This window comes from Anolis sagrei, chromosome 8 (assembly GCF_037176765.1).
Source record: "Anolis sagrei isolate rAnoSag1 chromosome 8, rAnoSag1.mat, whole genome shotgun sequence".
In the NCBI taxonomy this organism is placed as follows: Eukaryota; Metazoa; Chordata; class Lepidosauria; order Squamata; family Dactyloidae; genus Anolis; species Anolis sagrei.
Window position 1 is genome coordinate 1,591,300 of NC_090028.1, and position 20,802 is coordinate 1,612,101.

Genomic DNA, 20,802 nt, shown 5'->3' on the forward strand with positions numbered 1-20,802 from the left:
ACCCAAGCTACAAGGGGCCGCCTTTCCCAGCACTCACAGTTGGATTGAGAGTAATGTGCGGCGCAAGGCCTCCCAAGGAGTAGACGTTGATGTCGTGGTAGCTGTACTGCGGCTGAGGAGGAACCGTGGCCGTGCAAGTGGTGCTGGTGGCCGGAGTGGTGGAAGTCGCTGGGCAGAACAAGAGCAACAGCAGAATAGTTGTGAGCATCGCTCTCTCACACACAAGAAACTCACACAATATACAGAATTTATATAAATATACTAGCTGTACCCTGGCCATGCGTTGTTGTGGCCTCAAAAAATCAGGAATCCCAAACATGAAACAATCTGGGCTAGCAAACACCTCCCCACAAAGGTTTCCTGTAGGCAGGAAGAAGCCAGGCTTTTAAGGTGCAAGGCTTTTCAAGGGTTATGGAGGTAGGCAATGTATGTGTACATGTATATGTGTATATATGTGTGTATATATGTTTGCATGTGTATATGAATATATGTGCAGTTTGCACGTGTGTGTGTGTGTGTGTGTTTATGTATGTGCATATGTGTGTGCATGTGTATATGTGTTATGTATGTGTGTGCATATGTATATATGAGTGGATATGTGTTTGTGTACATATGTGGATGTGCATGTTGTTTGTATATGTGTGTAGGCCTGGGCTTACTTGGGCCCTCCAGGCATGTGTATATGTATATATGTGTGGTTTGCATGTGTGTGTATATATATGTGTGTGTATATATGTTTATGTATGTGCATTTGTGTGTGCATGTATATATGTGTTATGTATGTATATATATATATATATATATGTATTTATGTGCATATGTATATATGAGTGGATATGTGTTTGTGTACATATGTGGCTGTGTGTGTTGTTTGTATATGTGTGTAGGCCTGGGTTTATCTGGGCCCTCCAGGCATGTGTATATATGTGTGGTTTGCATGTGTGTGTGTGTGTGTGTGTATATATATATGTGTGTGTGTGTGTGTATGTATGTGCATATGTGTGTTCATGTGTATGTGTTATGTAGGTGTGTGTGTGTATATATATATATATATTTATGTGCATATATATATATATTTGAGTGGATATGTCTTTGTGTACATATGTGGATGTGTGTGTTATTTGTATATGTGTGTAGGCCTGGGCTTATTTGGGACCTCCAGGCATGTGTATATGTATATATGTGTGGTTTGCATGTATGTGTGTGTATATATATATATGTGTGTGTGTGTGTGTGCATGTGTATATGTGTTATGTGTGTGTGTGTATATATATTTATGTGCATATGTATATTTGAGTGGATATGTCTTTGTGTACATATGTGGATGTGTGTGTTGTTTGTATATGTGTGTAAGCCTAGGCTTACTTGGGCCCTCCAGGCATGTGTATATGTATATCTGTGTGGTTTGTGTGTGTGTGTGTGTGTGTGTGTGTATATATATATATGTATTTATGTGCATATGTATATATGAGTGGATATATGTTTGTATACATATGTGGTTGTGTGTGTTGTTTGTATATGTGTGTAGGCCTGGGCTTATCTGGGCCCTCCAGGCATGTGTATATGTGTGGTTTGCATGTGTGTGTGTGTGTGTGTGTGTGTATATATATGTGTGTGTGTGTGTGTATGTTTATGTATGTGCATATGTGTGTGCATGTGTATATGTGTTATGTAGGTGTGTGTGTGTGTATATATGTGTGTGTGTGTATTTATGTGCATATGTATATTTGAGTGGATATGTCTTTGTGTACATATGTAGATGTGTGTGTTATTTGTATATGTGTGTAAGCCTAGGCTTTCTTGGGCCCTCCAGACATTTTGGACTTCAGTTCCCACAATTCCCAACAGCCAGAACGGCATGGCTGTTAAGAGGGCCCAAGTAGGCCCAGGCCTGGAGTATGAGATGTGTTACTGAACTCTGTGTCTCTTTGGAGGCCTATGCAGCCTCCTCCTGGCATGGCTCCTCCTCTCTCCCTCACCCCCTTCCCTTTCTCTCTTGCCTTCCTTGCCTGATCGATGGAAAAGGCGGATGGCTGTTTGTTTCCCCCTCTCGCAGAAGAGAGGAGCGGGGCTAGCTTTGCACATGCAAATTTTGAATCTATTTTCACAGTTTTGGGTTTGTTTATAATTGTTGGTCATACCCTGCGGTATGAGAAGTTTGGAGGCCAAATGTGATGTCAGTTGGCTCCATAGTTTGTTTGTTTTTAGGCTTCTCACGACGCCCAGAAGCTTTTTATATATTAAGATAAATATAATAGATAGATAAATAAATAAATAAATAAATACAGAAATATAAAAATAAAATATATGTATGTATGTATGTATGTATGTCTAAGAAGTGTAACACTTTAGCAGCCTGGTGTAAGAAATGTTGGTAGCTGAAAAGTGTGGATATTGAGGACTCCAAAGTAAGGCTGGGCAAACTTTGGTCCTCCATCCAGGTGTTTTGGACTTCAACTCCCACAATTCCTAACAGGCCTGCTCTAAATAAAAATTCAGAATTCTAAATATTGTCACATTAAAACAAACACTGTTCTGAGTCAGTTTAGGCACACAGAGGCCTAAACCGAAGGGACGCTACGCCGCTTACTCGTGGTGACGATGGGCGGCAACTCTTCGGGCTGCTTGACGTCCTTCTTTGGGGCCGAGAGCTGCTCCTCGAGGGCCTTCAAGCGGTCCTTGTCTTTCAGGAGGTTCCCCGGCTTCAGTTCGTTGATGTCGAGGGCCAGGTTCTTGCAGAGCACTTCGATCTCAAACTTCAGGTTCAGCTGCACAACAGTCAATCGGTTCAGGCATTAATAACATACCGATCTCAATCTAACCCACAGCAATATGCTCTCCCTTCTGTCGATCTTCCACCCAAATCCCAAATCAAAACATTACAAATGCAAAAAGTAAATATTGGAGCAAATGGGAGCAAGATCGGTGTTTAAGCAATTTCACTAACTTGGCTGCAGTGCAGCTAGTTAGTAGCCAGCTAGCATTAAATCACTACTGACTGAGATCATGAGCTTGAAGCCTGCCCAGGTTGGAGAGAGCTCCCGACCATTAATAGTCTACCTTGCTGTTGACCTATCCAGCCGGAAAGACAAATTGAATCTGTCAAGTAGGAAATTTAAGTCCCGTTTTAGGCGGGGAGGCTAATTTAATCATAATATAATATAATGTAATGTAATATAATATATTGCATAGACATATAATATTTATAATATTATAATGTAATAATATATAATACTAATAATACATTATAATTACATATTTATATTACATGTAATGTTACAAATAATATTACAATATACAGGGTTAGTCAAAATGAATAGGCCAATAAGAATAGTATTAATAGTATTAATTGGCCTATTCATTTTGACTAACCCTGTACTATTAAATGGTCATATTATTAGTAATATTACATATAATATAAATATATAATTATAATATCATATAATACTATAAATAAATAAATAAATTGATGTCTCCTGTGCTATTCTAATAATATAATGTAATAAAATATAATATATTGTATATACATATAATATTTATAATATTATAATGTAATGCAATATAATACTACTACTAATAATAATAATATATTATGATTATATATTTATATTACATAATAATATTATAATATAATGGTACAGTACAATATAGTAATACATAATACTGATATTGTACTATGCTAATCATATAATACATTGTGTGTATATATATATATCTTGTCAGCCACTCTGAGTCCCCTTCGGGGTGAGAAGGGCGGCATATAAATGTAAATAAATAAATAAACTAATTTACAACGCGATAAAAACTTTCAGCAGCATGCAGAAGAATGAGGAAGTACTCCATCAAAGAACCCGGTGTCACAAGTGGACGGTGAAGCAGCAGCTCCCCCGGTGGCTGGAACCAAGCATAGCCTCATGAAGCTGGAATGCTAAATTGCTTCTGTGTCTGTCTATATTGTTGTGAACCGCTGTGAGTCGCCTTCGGGCTGAGAACAGCGGTATAGAAGCAAAGTAAATAAATAAATAAAGTTTTAAGGAAAATAAAGAAGTGCCAGTGTGGTTTAAGGTGGAATATAGTTCTGTCAAGAGTGTACGAAAAAGTAACACAGCTGTTGATGTGAAACAGTTGAAGTTTGATAGGAAAGTTAAATAAGTGAATGATATTGAATGTAAGACTCAAGACTGTAACAGAACAAACAAGTGTAACCATAGGCGTTGGAGCCAGAAGCTATAAATAAACTTTGTTACTTTATTTACTCCAAGAGTGTCTCAAGCCTGTAATACAAAAGCCTCAACGTAAAAGCTCACGTGTTGTATGTGTAAATGGTATTGATTGTTTGCCATGTATATGTGCATTGTAATCCGCCCTGAGTCCCTTGCAGGGTGAGAAGGGTGGAATAGAAATACTGTCAATAGATAAACAAGCCTTCCAACAACCAAATCCACTCCATGATGTTCATTATCAAACAGGAAGTGATGGGGATCCCCAAGAGGTGAAGCACCGCTTACTTTTAAATCATGCTCCTGGTGCAGCTCGGCCAATACATTCATGATCGCCATGGTCCAAGGGTTTGGGGGCCTGAAAACCTGCAGAAGGAACCAAGAGCAGAAGGAGGCAGTTGACCATCTCATGAGGGATTTCAGGGGCTGTTACAAGTAAGGGACGTTTACTATTGAGCTTCGGGGCCACTCTGCTCGGCTCCCACCAGACTTACCACGCTCCTGACGCTGGATTCCAAGACTTTGGCAACAAATGGCACGACGTAGAGCAGCTCCTGCTGCCCCTTAATGTAGGCCTCCAGCAGCAGGGACTTCACGTCCAGATCCTGAAACCAAAGCAACGTGAGGCATGGGCAAAAGCACCATTCACATTCAGCTGTTCCTCTCTCAGTTTCGCTCACTTTATCTACAACGTGGACACCACGTGCCCAAAAAGGTGCTCCCACCTGCCTTGCGTTCCCATGGAGAGAAAGGTGGGATATACAGACAGCAAATAAAAAGGTAAAGGTTTCCCCTTGACGTGAAGTCCGGTTGTGTCCGACTCTGGGGCTCATCTCCATTTCTAAGCTGAAGAGCCAGCGTTGCCCATAGACACCTCCAAGGTGATGTGGCCAGCATGTATGCATGGAGCGCTCTTACCATCGTGCCGTAGCGGTACCTATTGATCTACTCCAGTTCTAAGCTGAAGAGCCAGCATTGTCCATAGACACCTCCAAGGTTATGTGGCCGGCATGACTGCATGGAGCACTGTTACCATGGGAGCGCTGTTACCATGCCTATTCCTCTCAAGAACGGAAAACGGAATGTTAGTGGGCAGGAAAAGAGATTGAAAGATGGGCTCAAAGCCAATCTTAAAAATTCTGGCATAGACACTGAGAACTGGGAAGCCCTGGCCCTTGAGCGCTCCAGCTGGAGGTCAGCTGTGACCAGCAGTGCTGCAGAATTTGAAGAGGCACGAATGGAGGGTGAAAGGGAGAAGCGTGCCAAGAGGAAGGTGCGTCAAGCCAACCCCGACCGGGAACACCTTCCACTTGGAAACCAATGCCCTCACTGCGGGAGAAGATGCAGGTCAAGAATAGGGCTCCACAGTCACCTACAGACCCACCGGAATATTGCTCCTGGAAGACTATACTACTCGGCCAACAAGGGATTGCCTAAGTAAGTACCTATTCTTCTACTCACACTTGCATGTTTTCGAACTGCTAGGTTGGCAGAAGCTGGAGTGAACAGCTCACCCTGTTCCCCGGATTTGAATTGACCTATTGGTCTGCAAGTTCAGCAGCTCAGCGGTTTAACCCGCTGCACCACAAGAGGGCCCAAGATAGTAAATAATAAAAATAATAATATTAATAATAAACATAAACAATAACCTCCTGGCCACCTCACTGAGTACAAACATGCCCAGCAATAATTATAATAATAATAATAATAATAATAATAATAATAATAATAATAATAAACAAACATAAACAACAACCTCCTGGCCAGCCTCACTGAGTACAAACATGCCCAGCAATAATAATAATAATAATAATAATAATAATAATAATAATGCAATATCATATATTGTATATGCATATAATATGTATAATATTGTAATGTAATACAATATAATACTACTAATAATGTATTATTCCCAATTGTCTATTTATCACACAGTCCTAGACGTGTGGGACGTGTTTGACTTGTGATTTTGTGATACGAAATCCAGCACATAGATCTTGTTTGCTGTGACATACTGTGCTTTTATGTCAGTAAAATAATAATATATTAATAATGCAATTTAATATATTGTATATGCACATAATATTTATAATATTGTAATGTAATACAATATATTACTACTAATAATATATTATAATTATATATTTCATATTATTACATGTAATATTACTAATAATATTACAATATAATGGTATAGTACAATATAGTAATATATAATACTGATATTGTACTATGCTAATAATATAATATATTGCATGTACATCTATCTATCTATCTATCTATCTATCTATCTTGTAAGCCGCTCTGAGTCCCCTTTGGGGTAAGAAGGGCGGCATATCAATGTTGTAAATAAATAAATACATAAATAATAATAATAATAATCATCATCATCATCATAGAATCATAGAATCATAGAATCAAAGAGTTGGAAGAGATCATCATCATCCCACCCTCCCGGTTGGCCTTCCCGTGTGTAATATGGGCTTGTACTTAGCCAAAGTGATCAGTCATAATAATAATAATATGACGAAAAAAGAAGAATTGACGAGAAAAAAATTGGAAAAGCTGACACAATATGAGGACTTAAAGATCAAACTGCAAAGACTCTGGCACAAGCCAGTCAAGGGGGTCCCAGTGGGGATCGGCACACTGGGTACAGCGCCTCAAGGTGGCCTGCACTTAAAAACAATTAGCGCTGACAAAATCAACATCTGTGAGCTGCAAAAAGCCACCCTACTTGGATTTATAAGCACTGTCCTAGACTCTTGGGAAATGTTTGACATATAATCCAATACAAAAGCCAGCAGCGTGATCTTGTTTGCTGTGTACTAATCTTGTGGTGTATCAAATAATAATGATCATTATCATCTCACCCTCCTGGCCGGCCTCACCGTGTGCAAGATGGGCTTGTTCTTAGCCAGGGTGATCATGCCCAGCCAATGGCCCAAGTTCTTCAGCAAGGAGCGGTCCGAGAAGTTGGCAGCAGCTTTGTCGGATGTCAGGAGCACCTAAAGGGATCACAAGGAGGCGCTGTCAAACGTTGCTCGGCCTTCCCTTGCCCATGTTTCGGTCCTCTGGCCTTAGGAATTGTGGACATTGAAGTCCAAAACACCTGGAGGGAGGGCCAAAGTTGGCCCAGGCTGGCCATCCTGACTCTGCTTCATAATAATAGAACCCTAAGAGTTCGAAGAGGCCCCAAAGGTCATCCACTCCAACCAGAAGACAATTAAACAGGAAATAACACTTTCAAACCAGGAACAGAACATTTGTCAATTTTTGCGTGATTGACCCCAGTAAGCCAACCTTTAAAAACACATCTTCTCTAGACATTCGCCCACCTTGATGTTTCTGTAGGTTTCGTTCAGGACCATTTTGTTGAACTCTGGATTTTTCAAGGTGTCCAGGAAATTGGAATAAAGGCTGTGGAAGTTTGGCTCAATGCTGACTCTCTTCATCACAAGGTATTGCGAGACCCAAGGCATGAATTCCTCCTTCACCGTTTCCTTCAGTTCTTCAACCTGGTGCGTCACATTGAGGGGGAAAGGGGTTTAGTAAGACGTTGGGAGACGGTTCTGAAGCTCAGGAGCACAACAAGGCCTCTTGTAGTGAATCTTACCTAGTAGGCCGGAAAGGAAGCCTGGATAACAGTAGGGCAAACCTCCATTTTGGGAGTGTAAGCCATGAAAGCAGCCATCTTGAGTATGGATATTTAGAAGATGGGAGGAGTTTGAGGTCTCCTAGGACTGGCTAGAAGAGTTGGGAGGAGCCAAGTCTTAGGAGGGAAAAGATTTCAGCTTCTGTGAGGGTTGAGAACTGGGAGCTGGTGGGTGAAGAAGTGTTTTTGAAACTGGGTTTTCAGAGAGAGAGTGTCTGTGTCAGACAGTGCTGTTAGCTGACAGGAGAAAGGTCAGGTAGCAACCTGATTTCTTGTGGGAGTTAGCACAAGAGATTAGCACTCTAGGCTGGGTTAGTTTGCAGGAAGAACTCTAGGGAAGAGTTAGCTAATAACTCAGGGGACTACCTAGGATAGGTTAGTCAGAAACTCATTACTATTTCTCTGAAGTAGAGTGAGGGATTTTTGTTACGAGCAGCTAGATCTGTTTGATTAGCTGTCTGTAACTAAGTGAAGAAATTTATACAAGCAACCATCAAGCTGAAGTACTTTTGTAACAAGTCAAGCTTTTTGTACCTCTCAGGAGTGGTTAGTTGTCTGTTTTTATAAATAAATCTTTTTCTATTTAACTTTCAAAAAGGTCTGCATTGTACGTCTTTCCATCATTAAGCCTTGGTGACAACTCCAGCATTTTAAACATCTGGTTACTACAGAAAAGCCTCATATCAAACAATCATTTTGGGAGCCAAGGGAAAAGCAGTGTTGGCAGGAGTGGGGAAAAGTTTACCTCAAAAATACCCATTTTAAAATCCTAAAACACCTTAGGTTGATGGCAGCATTAATTCAAAAGAAGCTCAAAGACAAGCAGTGTTCACTCTACCAATATACATATCTTTCATCTCGCTACCATATTGGGGGCACTGAGGTGGGATTTTTGAAGAAAAGGAAAATCTTTGGGGAAGATCCATCCTGCCCAGACATATTATCAATACGCCTCCCGCCTCGCGTCACTGGTTGTGACATATTCCTTTATACTGGTGTCCAGTGGTGTGATATTATATATAATCCTTTACAGTGCTGTTCAGCTGTGGGATATATATAGCATATTTATTATAATTGGTGCCAGTGGCGAGATTGAATAGACGTCCTTCGTTATAGTGGTGGCAAGCGGCGTGAATTATGATAGTAGTATATTGTACGGCCTCCTATTTCTCCATCAGAAGAAAAGGGAAGAAAGGGCTGAAAGGCGTGTGTGCTTCTTACCTTCTGGGTCATGTTGGACTGAGACAGGTTGTTGAAGATAAAGGCAATCTTTTCCTGCACGTTTTCGGGGGGCTCGACAATCCTCTCCGTCTGATCAGTCGCCACCAGCAGAGTGTCGATGTTGGTTGTATTGATGGAAGGCTGCAGAAGGGGAACAGCAGATTAGAATAACAACACAAACGCCATCTATTTCGAGCCTGGAAGCGTTCCAGAACAAAGTTGCATCAATATCACCTACACAAGGGATGAAATACACCCCTCCCCCCAGGTTTTCCTTCCAGTCCTGCACTTACCGGCACGTCCTTCTTGAAGCTGACCCGTCCCACGGGGGTGATGGTGGTCTTGGCCGCCGTGGTGGTGGTGGTGGAGGTGGTGACGATGGTGCTGACCTGGCCGGCCAGCGGGGCTTTGGCCGGAGCTTGGGCCTGAGCCTGGGCTTGGGCCAGTGCAATGCTCCCCGGGGTGGTAATGGAGCCCTGCATCTTCACCGGAGGGTCTCTGGATTGTTGCCCGTATTCAATGTACTGCGAGAGGCAAGAGGGGAGGCGTATTGGGACACTTCGGGGACCGAAAGGCGCGTCATGCAAAGGAAAGTCCCACCCGCCCCAGAGCAAGGCATTTCTGGGAATCCCCATCCGTCACAACCCATCTGCCATGTTGAGGTGACACCTTCTGCTGTCAAGAATGTAATGACTGCATGTTGCTTAAGTCACATTGACCGACTGTCTGCACAGGGTTCCATACTTCTCACTTTAACAACACAACCGTTCAATGCTAAGGCTTTCCACTAAAATGGAACTGTAGAGGAGAGTCTACTGAACAAGCCAGTACTTGCTTTTGGCAAGAACGCAATGCGTGTTGGGGCCAAGGATTTTAGTCTGCTCAGGGTGAGCTATCCTTTCGTGCCCCAAGGGTCCCCCCGAAGTTCCGCACCACGAAAGGTAACCTCCCCACTGTTCCCCTCCACGGCTTTTCACACTCACCTCCTGCAGGTGATGAGGGAACTGTATAAAGTGACTAATAGAAGCCAAGTGCTGACAATACTGAGGATAGTCCTTCAATCTGTCAATGGCAAAACTATCCATTAGTAGGAGGAAACAAAACAGCACTGTCAAGACCATCACCATTACCACCACCACAACAACACAATGAAAGCTGTGCTTCCAGATCAGGTATAGGCAAACTTGGGGCCCTCCAGGGTTTTGGACTGCAACTCCCACCATTCGTAACAGCCTCAGGTCCTTTCCTTTTCCCCCTCCGCCGCTTAAGCGGCATGCACTATAATGGCTTCTCCTTTTATTAAGGATTTCTAAGTTGTTTTCAGTTTTATTTTATTTTTTATTATTGATGGTCACACCTTGTATGGTGAGGAGTTTTGTTGCCAAATTTGGTGGATATTGGCCCAGCAGTTCTTTTGTTTTTAAGCCACTAATTACGACATGAGCATTTTTATATATATAGATGTATGTATATGTGTGTGTGTGTGTATACACACACACACACACACACACACATATATACTAGGGCTGGGCGGTTTCGTTTCGTAATTTCGTAATTCGTTAAAAATTCGTTATTTTTTTTTTTAATAACGAAGCAATATTGAACCATTCAGGAGCAACTAAAAAATGAAACAATTTTTCCAATTCGTTTCGTAATTGATTCGTAAATGTTTCGTTATTACTTCCGCATGTCTGGTGCAAGTTTTAGGGTTGCTGTTTGTTTTCTCAGTGAAAAAAAATATAATTATCACACCAACAGTCAACAACAGAGGGAGAGGGAAGCTTCAGAAGTTTTTTTAGCGTATTGCGCGATCGCGGCCGCCATTAACGAATCGATTCGTAATCGATTCGTAATTGGTTTTTTGATTTCCGAAATTTTGTAAATATTGAACTTTTTTAAAGGAAAATTTCGGAATTCTTTTAAATAACGAAATGCAAAAAACCCCTAAAAAGGAATTGAGTTTAGAAACAAATTCTTCCGTGTTTGGACAGCTCTAATATATACATATATATATATATTTGTTCAAGTGGAGGTACAGTTCAAAGATTCCCTTCCATGAATTAATTTCTGGAAAGATTATGAAAAAAAGAAGGCACTCACCTATTTTTAAACCTATCTAGTGCAGCGATCCCAAAATAGTACATTTTGGAGGTAAAAGGCTTTCGTAAGGCTTCAAGAACATAGCGCAAGGCCAGGCCGAGGGCCATGTACGTGACCAGTCCTTTCTCGATGATCCCGCCAAAGAGGCAGGCGGTGATGTGGAGCTCCTTATCGGGGTACTGGGGGAAAAAGCGGTACTCCTCAAACAAGTTCCTCAGCATACAGTTGAACACTTCGCGCTCCCGTTTAATGGTGGAGTCCTTAAACCTCTGGAGCATTTCTAACACCTGCAAAGAAACCAGAAGGTTAGGAAGAGACACAGCCCCCCCCCCCCCCCAGCTTGCTAGGGGGAAAAGGGAAAGGGCCTGAGGCTGTTAGGAATAGTGGGAGTTGCAGTCCAAAATATCAAGAGGGCCCAAGTTTGCCCAGGCCTGCACTAGATGATTTTACGCCTTTACATATCACACCATTCATTTCCAAATGTCTTCCTCCATATTCCACAAAGTGTAAACTTCAATGCACGCTAAAGAAAGGCATGTTTTCCAGCATGGTCAGCTGTGAATCACACATTTGGTATATGTGTGAATTCACAGGTGACCACTCAGGAAACTACCTGCAGTGCAGGCCAGCAATTAGTGGCCCATTGTTCTGCTTCCTGTTTACCCTATATAAGCCAGGGCCTGAACTCAAAGGTCAGTTGTGTGCTCCCACAGAAGTTGAGGAAGCAAGAAGCCATCTTGTTCCCTTCTGCTTCAGGATAAGCCTTGTCTTAGAGGGCACTAGAAATCTGAGTAAGTGTTTAAAATTAGCTGCTTGAGTGTTGATTTTTTTGAGAGGTGGGGCAAGGCTACATTTTTTTAGCCAGCAGTGCAGGCCAGCAATTAGTGGCCCATTGTTCTGCTTCCTGTTTACCCTATATAAGCCTATATAACTACGGTTACAGGTAAGCAACCCATATATCCCATTTATCCCCTTCAGCGTTTAAAAGTGCCGCAAACGGAACATCCTTGAATATGCTGAATCAGGGAGGAAGAAGGAAAACACACCAGAGGAACAGACCAAAGAAACGCAGGATGTTCCCCAAAACAGGAATGCTATGTACACATGCCTCTTGGGTGCTTTTGTTTTCTTAGGAAGTTTGTCGAATTGTCGAGTGGATGCCGTACTAAAATATCCAAATTTGCTTGGACAATAAGCTGTCTTGCAATTTTTAAAATTCCCCTCAAACTGCAACCAAACAAAAAAGCAATGTTGCAAACTGACCCAAAATACTTTACGTAACTGTAGAGAAACAACAACATGGCAACAGAGAAAGGGAGGAAAAGGGTTACCGGGCGCTTACCTCATCGACAGACATCGTCGGGTGTGGCGGGTGGTTATAAATACGCTGGAAGTAGCTGTTGGCCTCGTCATCAATCTCTTTGCTAAAGTGCTGGTTTGCCTCTGGCCATACCTGAGATAAGTCAGCTGTGGGGCGGAAAGGGGGAAAGGCCATGAGTGGACCCACGGAAGGTGAGAAATAGGCACTCATTTCAATACAAATACTCAAACGCCAAGGGAGAAGCAAACACTCCCATTAGGCCTCCTCACGAAGCAGCCTTCATAGACAATTTGAGTTTCCTAACATAACCTCAAGAAAAGATGTCTGCATCTCTTGAACGCAGAGGAAAACCCATGTTGGGCCAGAGCAAAGGCTCAGACCTCATTCATTCACACTCCAGTCACACAGGGGCTCCGCATTTGTCTGCAGCAGCAGACCTCAACTTGTGGGTTGCGACCACTTTGGGGGTTGAACGACTGTTCACAAGGGGTCGCCGCTTTGCCTCCTTTGGGTCTGAAAAGGGGCTCCTCCTCCTTCGTTGGTGGTGCATGATGGAGAGGAGTCATGGAAAGGTGCTTGGAGGCAGAGACGCACGGTGGGACAAGGAAGTCCCCCCTCTCGCTTTCTCCCCCTTTCCTTCTCCCCTTCCCCTTTTTCTTTCTCGCTCTTTCTCCCTTCTCCTTCTTTTTTGTTGTAATAATATAATAATAATAATAATCCAGTTCTTGTGGGTTTTTTCGGGCTATATGGCCATGTTCCAGAGGCATTTTCTCCTGACGTTTCGCCTGCATCTATGGCAAGCTTCCTCAGAGGTGAGGTCTGCTGGAGCTTTCTTACCCAAGTATTGGGTAGCTTTCTGATCTTCTCCACTTGTTCAGGATTAATGCCAAGACCTGACGTACCAAGGCCTGCTCAGAGTGAGTTCCTGTGAACTGGGCATTAATCCTGAACAAGTGGAGAAGATCAGAAAGCTACCCAATACTTGGGTAAGAAAGCTCCAGCAGACCTCACCTCTGAGGAAGCTTGCCATAGATGCAGGCGAAACGTCAGGAGAAAATGCCTCTGGAACATGGCCATATAGCCCAAAAAAACCCACAAGAACTGAGTGATTCCGGCCATGAAAGCCTTCGACAATACAATAATAATACTATTAATCATAAAATATAATAATACATTCTAATAGATATATAGCTGCTTTCAGTCTCCTTGTGGAGAGAAAAGGTGGGCATCAATAATAACAATAATACATTAATACTTGAATAATAATATACATTCTACTAATACTAATAATAGATATATAGTAGGGCTGGGTGGTTTCGTTTCGTAATTTCATAATTCGTTAAAAATTCGTTATTATTTTTTTTTTTTTGGTTACGAAGCGATAACGAACCATTCAGGAGCATCTAAAAAACGAAACGAATTTTTCAATTCGTTTCGTAATTGCTTCGTATTCGTTTCGTATTCGTATCGAAATCGTTTCGTTATTATTTCCGCATGTCTGGGGCAAGTTTTATAGCTGTTGTTTGTTTAATCAGTGAAAAAAAATTATAAATATCACACCAACAGTCAACAACAGAGGGAGAGGGAAGCTTCAGAAGTTCCCCCTGTCCCATTTGGAGGTTTTTTAGCGTATTGTGCGGTCGCATCCGCCATTAACGAATCGATTCGTATTCGTTTCGTATTCGTTTCGTAATTTTACGAAATTTCGTAAATATCGAACTTTTTTAAAGAAAATTTTTGGAATTGTTTTAAATATCGAAACGCAAAAAACCCCAAAAAACGAGTTTAGAAACAATTTTTTCCGTGGTTGCCCAGCCCTAGTATATAGCCATTTTGAGCCTCCTTGTGGAGAGAAAAGGTAGGGTACCAACAAAACTAATAATAATAATAATAATATAATAATGCATGAATACTACATGAATATAATAATAATACATTATAAAACTAATAGATACATAGCTGTTTTGAGTCCCCTTGTGGAGAGAAAAAACGGGGTATCAATAAACATAATAATAATAATAATAATAATAATGCATCAAGCGATTAATAAATTAAAGCGATTAATAAATTAAGCGATTAATAAATTAAAAGCGATTAATAAATTAAAAGAAAACAAAGCCCCAGGTCCGAATGGCTATACAGCCTTATTCTATAAAACCTTCAAAAATGAGATAAGTCCCCTCCTGAAAGAGATCTTAAACAATATACTAGAAAACAAAACTATCCCCAAAACCTGGGAGAAAGCCAACATAACCTTAATTCATAAAGAAGGAACCGATCCATTGGAAATTAAAAACTATCGTCCAATATCTCTATTAAATCAAGATTACAAAATTTTTACATTAATTATGGCTGAAAGATTCAAAGGTTTTCTATTAAATTGGATCTCCGAAGACCAAGTAGGCTTTTTACCAAATAGACAAATAAAAGACAACACAAGAATTCTGATTGACACTATCGAATATTACGAGTTGCACAACGAAAAGCAAATGGCTCTACTATTTATAGATGCCGAAAAGGCATTTGATAAAGTGAATTGGGATTTTCTAAAACTATTACTAAAAGAAATAGACAAAGGCCACAAATTTAACAACGCAATTGAAGCCATATACTCCCAACAAGAGGTAACCCTAATGATAAACGGTCAGGAAGTAAAAGAACCAATCCAAATCACACAGGGGACTCGCCAAGGTTGTCCTCTCTCCCCACTTTTATTTATTTTGATAATAGACACCCTAATCAAGAACATAAACAAAGACCTGAACCTTAAAGGAATGAAAATATTAAAACACCATTATAAGATTAGAGCATATGCAGATGATGTTGTATGCATCATAGAAAACCCACTAAAAAGCATCAGGATGTGGTTAGAGAAGATTGACGGATTTGGCAAATTGGCAGGCTTTAAATTAAACAAACAAAAGACCAAACTATTAGTTAAAAATATGGACCAGAAATCCAAGAATCTGCTACAAGAAATCTCAGGAATAAATATAGAGAAAAAAATAAAATATTTAGGAGTGATCATTACGCAAAACAATTCAAAATTGATAAAAAACAACTATGAGGCCCTATGGAAAAAAATACAGAAAGATCTAGAGAGATGGAAGCACCTGAATATCTCACTCCTGGGAAGAATTGCAATAATTAAGACTAGCTGTACCCGGCCACGCGTTGCTGTGGCGTAGTGTTGTTTTGGAAAATGTAGTACTGACAAAGTAGTGGTATTCAAGAACTCCTTCTCCTGCTCTCTTTGCGTAATTGTCCTCTGCGACGCGTTGCTGTGGCCCAATCTGTGTGTGTGTTTTTTGTGTGTGTATATATGTGTATATGTGTGTGTGTATGTGTTTATGCATAAATACACATGTGGTTATGCTGAAGCCCGCAGTGGGTTAAGCTGAGGAACTTGGTTATGGAAAGTTGGTGGTTTGAATGCAGGGAGCGGCATGAGCTCCTGGTGTTTGCCCCAGCTTATGGTAACCTAGGAATTTGGAAATCTGAGAATGTGAGTAGATCAATAGGTACCTCTCTTGCGGGAAGGTAAGGTTGCTCCATGCTGGGCTCATGACTTTGGAGGTGTGTATGGATAGGGTCGGGTTTTGGGCTTAGAAATGGAGATGAGCACCAACACCCCCCCATTCCCCGAATTTGGACACAACTGGACTTAATGTCAGGGGAACAATGTGGTTATGTGCATGCATTGTAGTGGATTTTTTGGGTTTGTAAGTCTTGTCTGCGGTGTTTTTCAGTGTTTTTATGAGTGATGGTTTCTCAATGGCCTGATAGATGTATTGTCCTTTCCTTCCTTCCTTCCTTCCATTTCAGTCTTCCCTTTCTGCTTTCCTTCCTTCCTTTTTTGTTTCCTTCCTTCCTTTATTTCTTCTGTCTTTCCTTCCTTCCTTCCTTCCTTCTCCTCCTCCTTCTCCTTCCTTCCTTCCTTCCTTCCTTCTCTTCCTCCCTCCCTCCCTCATTCCTTCCTTCGTTCTGTTTCTGCCTCCCCCTTCCCCTCTGTGATGTTGTGGCCGACTCTGGTGGTGGACCCACAACCGGTATGACAGCGGGGCAGACCCCTGTCTGGAAGGAGTGGTAGTAGGGAACTCTCTCTCTCTTGGATCCCCCTGGCGAGGCAGTGTGGGGGTTGGAGGGTGGGCGGGCGGGGGGTGGGGCCTCGCAGTTGCCAAGGCGACGTTGTGGGCCTCCTTCACTGGGGCGTCCTGCTTGCCCGGCCCCTTTGTTGGCGGGGGCGTGTCTGTGCGGAGTGGCACGCCTCTCCCAGAACCCACCTGCGGGGCCGGTGACGTCAGGCGCTGCGACGACGGTAAGAGGGGCGAGATTCCCGGGTCTTCCTGGAGAGGAGGAGGCGGCAGAGGCGGAGCCGGGCCCCTCCTGGCCCGCCCTCGGCCTTTCCCTCGTTCCCTCTTTCCTTCCTTCCTTCCTTCCTTCCTTCCTTCCTTCCTTCCTTCCCTCCCTCCCTCCCTCCCTCCCTCCCTCCCTCTGTCTTTCTCTCCTTCCTTCTGTTTCCTTTAACTTTATTTCCTTTTCTCCTTCCTTCCCCCTTTGCCTCCTTCATTCCTTCTCTTTCCCTTCTTCTCTCATTTCTTCTGGACTGTCCCTTTCAACGGTAATGCCGCGGGGGAGGGGGGGGGGGTGAGGGGCGGCAAGTGCGCGCGTGGCGGGGAGTTTGCGCCGCGCGCGCGCGTGTGCCGCGGGGGGGGCGAGGGGCGGCGGTTGCGCGCGTGGCGGGGAGTTTGCGCCGCGCGCGCGTGTGTGCCGCGGGGGGGGGGGGGGGTGAGGGGCGGCAAGTGCGCGCGTGGCAGGGAGTTTGCGCCGCGTGCGCGTGTGTGCCGCCGGGGGGGGGCGAGGGGCGGCGGGTGCGCGCGTGGCGGGGAGTTTGCGCCGCGCGCGCGTGTGTGCCGCCGGGGGGGGGGGGGGTGAGGGGCGGCGGATGCGCGCGTGGCGGGGAGTTTGCGCTGCGGGCGCGTGTGTGCCGCGCGGGGGGTGGGGGGTGGGAGGGGCCGTACGTGCGCGCGTGCCGGGAAGTTTGCGCCAGTGCGCATGTTCAGTTGTTTTGTGGTGTTTTTGTCGTCGCAGTTGTGTTTTTTTTATTTTGGAGTAGATTAGTTTGTAGCGAGTGGGTTGTCCTAGGGGCATGGCAATTTTGGTTCAGTTTCGTTGGGGGGTTGTGGAGTTATGCGGCTCCGTACGACGCCCCCTACAGATTTATATATATAGATGACCATACTACCACAGCTTCTTTTCCTTTTTCAAACGCTGCCAATTATTAGGAACGATTCCCTCTTTAAAAAATGGAATTCGGACATAATCAAATTCATTTGGAAAAATGGCAAACCAAGAATAAGCTTAAAAATCCTAGTTGATGATAAGAAAAGAGGAGGGTTAGGCGTACCAAACTTTAAGACATACTATGAAGCCTGCAATCTGGTAGGGATCAAAGAATGGGCAACACTAAAAAATACCAAATTACTTAATCTCGAAGGCCATGACTTAAGGTTCGGATGGCACGGGTATATGTGGTATAACAAAAGAAAGGTGGAAAAAATTTTTAATAATCATTTTATTAGGGCCTCATTAATAAAAACGTGGGAGAAATACAAATCAAGACTTTGCATTAGAACCCCATTATGGATATCGCCCCTGGAGGCAAGACACAAAAGAGAACTGGGAGAAGAAAACTGGATAACCTATCAACAAATTCTAAAAGAACAGGAAGGGAAATTAGACATAAAATCATTAGAAGAAATAAAACAAATCAGGACTAACACCACATGGCTGCAATATTATCAAATCTACCAAGGATTTAAAGAGGATGAAAAAAATGGTTTCAGTCGGGATAAAGGCACATGGGATTTAATTCTGGCACGGAACAAAAAGCTAATAAAGATCTTATACCAACAACTACTGTGCTGGTACACGGAAGAAGAACAAATAAAAGAGTGCCAAATCAATTGGGCCAGGGACATCAAACATAATATTTTAACACATCAATGGGAGAAAATCTGGAATGTTAAGTTAAAATATACAGTAGCCAGCGACCTGCAGGAGAACTGGTACAAAATGTTCTTCTGATGGTATCTTACACCTGAAAAATTGGCCAAAATCAATAAGAATCTATCAAGCAGTTGCTGGAAATGTGAAAGAGAGAAGGGAACCTTTTTCCACCTTTGGTGGTCCTGCAGAATAACTAAAAATTACTGGAAAAGAATCCATCAGGCAGCACAAAAAATATTAAAAATTAGTTTCCCCCGAAAACCTGAAATATACCTACTTGGCATATCCCCAAAAAAACTGGACGGAAACCAGGATAAAATCCTGTTCTTATTGAGCACGGCAGCAAGGATACTATTGGCTAAGTCTTGGAAAAGGAAGGAGATTCCAAGCATAGAGGAATGGATTGTAAAAATTTTTGACATCATACAGATGGAAGAACTATCTCAAAGATTAAAAGGAACAAACAAAAAGACTGATTGGTCAGGATTTAAGGACTTCATCACAAAAAGAGGACTTCCACTACTGATAGACTTGACCAGCATATAATGAAGGCTAGCAACAGAGACTATGCCGGGAAAAACACTGGAAAATATTAGTAGAGAATAATGAGAAGAGGGAATCGCTCTCTCTTTCCCTTAAGATACGCTCAGAAGATGTTGGGAAGTCAAATCACGGGTTGGATGGGAGCAAGGGGGGGGGGGGGGTTGAGGGCTATCTTTGTTCTTTTTTCTTTTTTTTTTCTTTCTCTTTTTCTCTTCTTTCTCTCTTATTTCACCTTATATTTGCACATATCTACACATTTTCAATCTGCTTCTATCTCCTCCCAAATATTCACCCACTTTCGCTGTATTATCTCAAAAACTTCAATAAAAACTATTTAAAAAAAATAATAATAATGCATCAGTCAGCAAATGCTGCAGGTTTAACCTGCTGTGCCACTGCAGACCCTTACGGGGAGGAAGGCGGAGTAAAAATAAAAGTTAACAATAATTATAACAATAATAAATACTTTTTTTGGAGTTTCCTGGTTTTGAAAACTGTGGTGAGCAATACAGTCAATGGCTCTTTTGACTTGAGTTAAAAAGGTGCATAAGACGCACTGTATTTCTATGATGCGTCCCATTTTTAGAGAGTTTAATGTAAGGGGAAAAGTGCATCTTAGAATGGAAGAAATACCGTAACAAGCCAAAACCCACACTTCCCCAGCTCTGCCACCACCACCACCACCACCACCACTACCAGTGCCAGGAAGGGGCATTCATCCGTGCACCTGCCGCCCGCCCTGCAGTCAGACAACACCAACACCACTTACAAGGTTTCATCTTACTCTGCTGGAATGTCGGCTGGTTCAATCCCGAGGTGCTCAGCTTCCGTGGCACGAAGGGGTCGTTGTTCACTGCCGGGAGGCCCAGGGCCCCGGTCCCGATCCCCAGGCTCCCCGTCGTAAGGCCGCCTACTGGGAAGAACACACAGAGTCACTTGTCCATTGGCACCTGCAACTGCGGCCTCTCGCAGGATGTTGGGGTTCACCCTGTGTGTGAACTTGAACCTGACTCTCTGATTGCAGTTCCGGATGCCCATGAATTTCCTGATGCCCATGTGAATTCTGAGGCCAATTTAGATGATTATGGGTTGAGTAGTGAAAATCCTACAGCCTTGGAAAGCGAAAGTCAAGATTCCCATGAGAACATACATTCTGAGCCAAGCGGAGATGGTTCACTCCCTTTTCCTCCCAGTTTTAGCTCTCCAGAGAATCAGGCACCTGGCCTGCCTAATGAGGATAAGCGGGGGCAGATTTGGCAGAGTCGGGGAGAAGCCCAATGTTTACGCAGGTCAGCCAGATTGAAGGAAATCCAAACAAAATCTTCAGGCGTGTCTCACAATAATTTCTTGGTCTTAAATATGACTGTTCTGAATACAGCTTCAGACCAGGCATCGTTCCAGATTCATGTGCCAGCGTTTGCAGGTCTCCTGATTTAAGTAGCCTTGTGCCTCGGAGGTTTTCTAAATGTCCTAAGTACTGTTAGTGATTTGCTAACAGGTTTCAGGTTTCCACAGTTTTGCTGTGGGTTTCATGATCTAGTTTATGGACATTTCTTGTTGCTGATTTTTACTGTGGCTTTTTACTTTTGCATTTTTCCCTCTATTTTGTATTCATCTTTTATCAATAAAAAAGGATTGTTTCCTGAAGCCAAGTGTGGTGGATTGTTGTCTGAGGGTCCAGTTTCCTGCTCTGGGTTGCAACAAAGGAGGCCATGCCTATATTGTACCCC

The 20,802-nt window shown here is 42.7% G+C and overlaps 1 protein-coding gene across 8 annotated transcripts in view; it reads right to left on the bottom strand.

Annotated features, from left to right (window-relative positions):
* The window catches only part of CNOT1 (CCR4-NOT transcription complex subunit 1), a 110,318-nt gene that overhangs the window by 37,470 nt on the left and 52,046 nt on the right, over nucleotides 1–20,802 (bottom strand). For 2 of the 8 annotated variants that reach the window (XM_060787831.2, XM_060787835.2), the window contains exons 19-30: nucleotides 19,857–19,982; nucleotides 12,542–12,666; nucleotides 11,200–11,486; nucleotides 10,083–10,161; nucleotides 9,393–9,623; nucleotides 9,100–9,240; nucleotides 7,562–7,741; nucleotides 7,115–7,231; nucleotides 4,715–4,825; nucleotides 4,509–4,586; nucleotides 2,591–2,768; nucleotides 38–168 (exon numbers count right to left, since the gene is read on the bottom strand). In XM_060787831.2, coding sequence (XP_060643814.1) covers nucleotides 38–168; nucleotides 2,591–2,768; nucleotides 4,509–4,586; nucleotides 4,715–4,825; nucleotides 7,115–7,231; nucleotides 7,562–7,741; nucleotides 9,100–9,240; nucleotides 9,393–9,623; nucleotides 10,083–10,161; nucleotides 11,200–11,486; nucleotides 12,542–12,666; nucleotides 19,857–19,982 — 1,784 coding nt within the window. Of the gene's footprint in view, nucleotides 1–37; nucleotides 169–2,590; nucleotides 2,769–4,508; nucleotides 4,587–4,714; nucleotides 4,826–7,114; nucleotides 7,232–7,561; nucleotides 7,742–9,099; nucleotides 9,241–9,392; nucleotides 9,624–10,082; nucleotides 10,162–11,199; nucleotides 11,487–12,541; nucleotides 12,667–19,841; nucleotides 19,986–20,802 lie in introns of all 8 variants that reach the window. The other 6 variants (XM_060787828.2, XM_060787833.2, XM_060787829.2 and 3 more) reach the window with 3 other exon arrangements.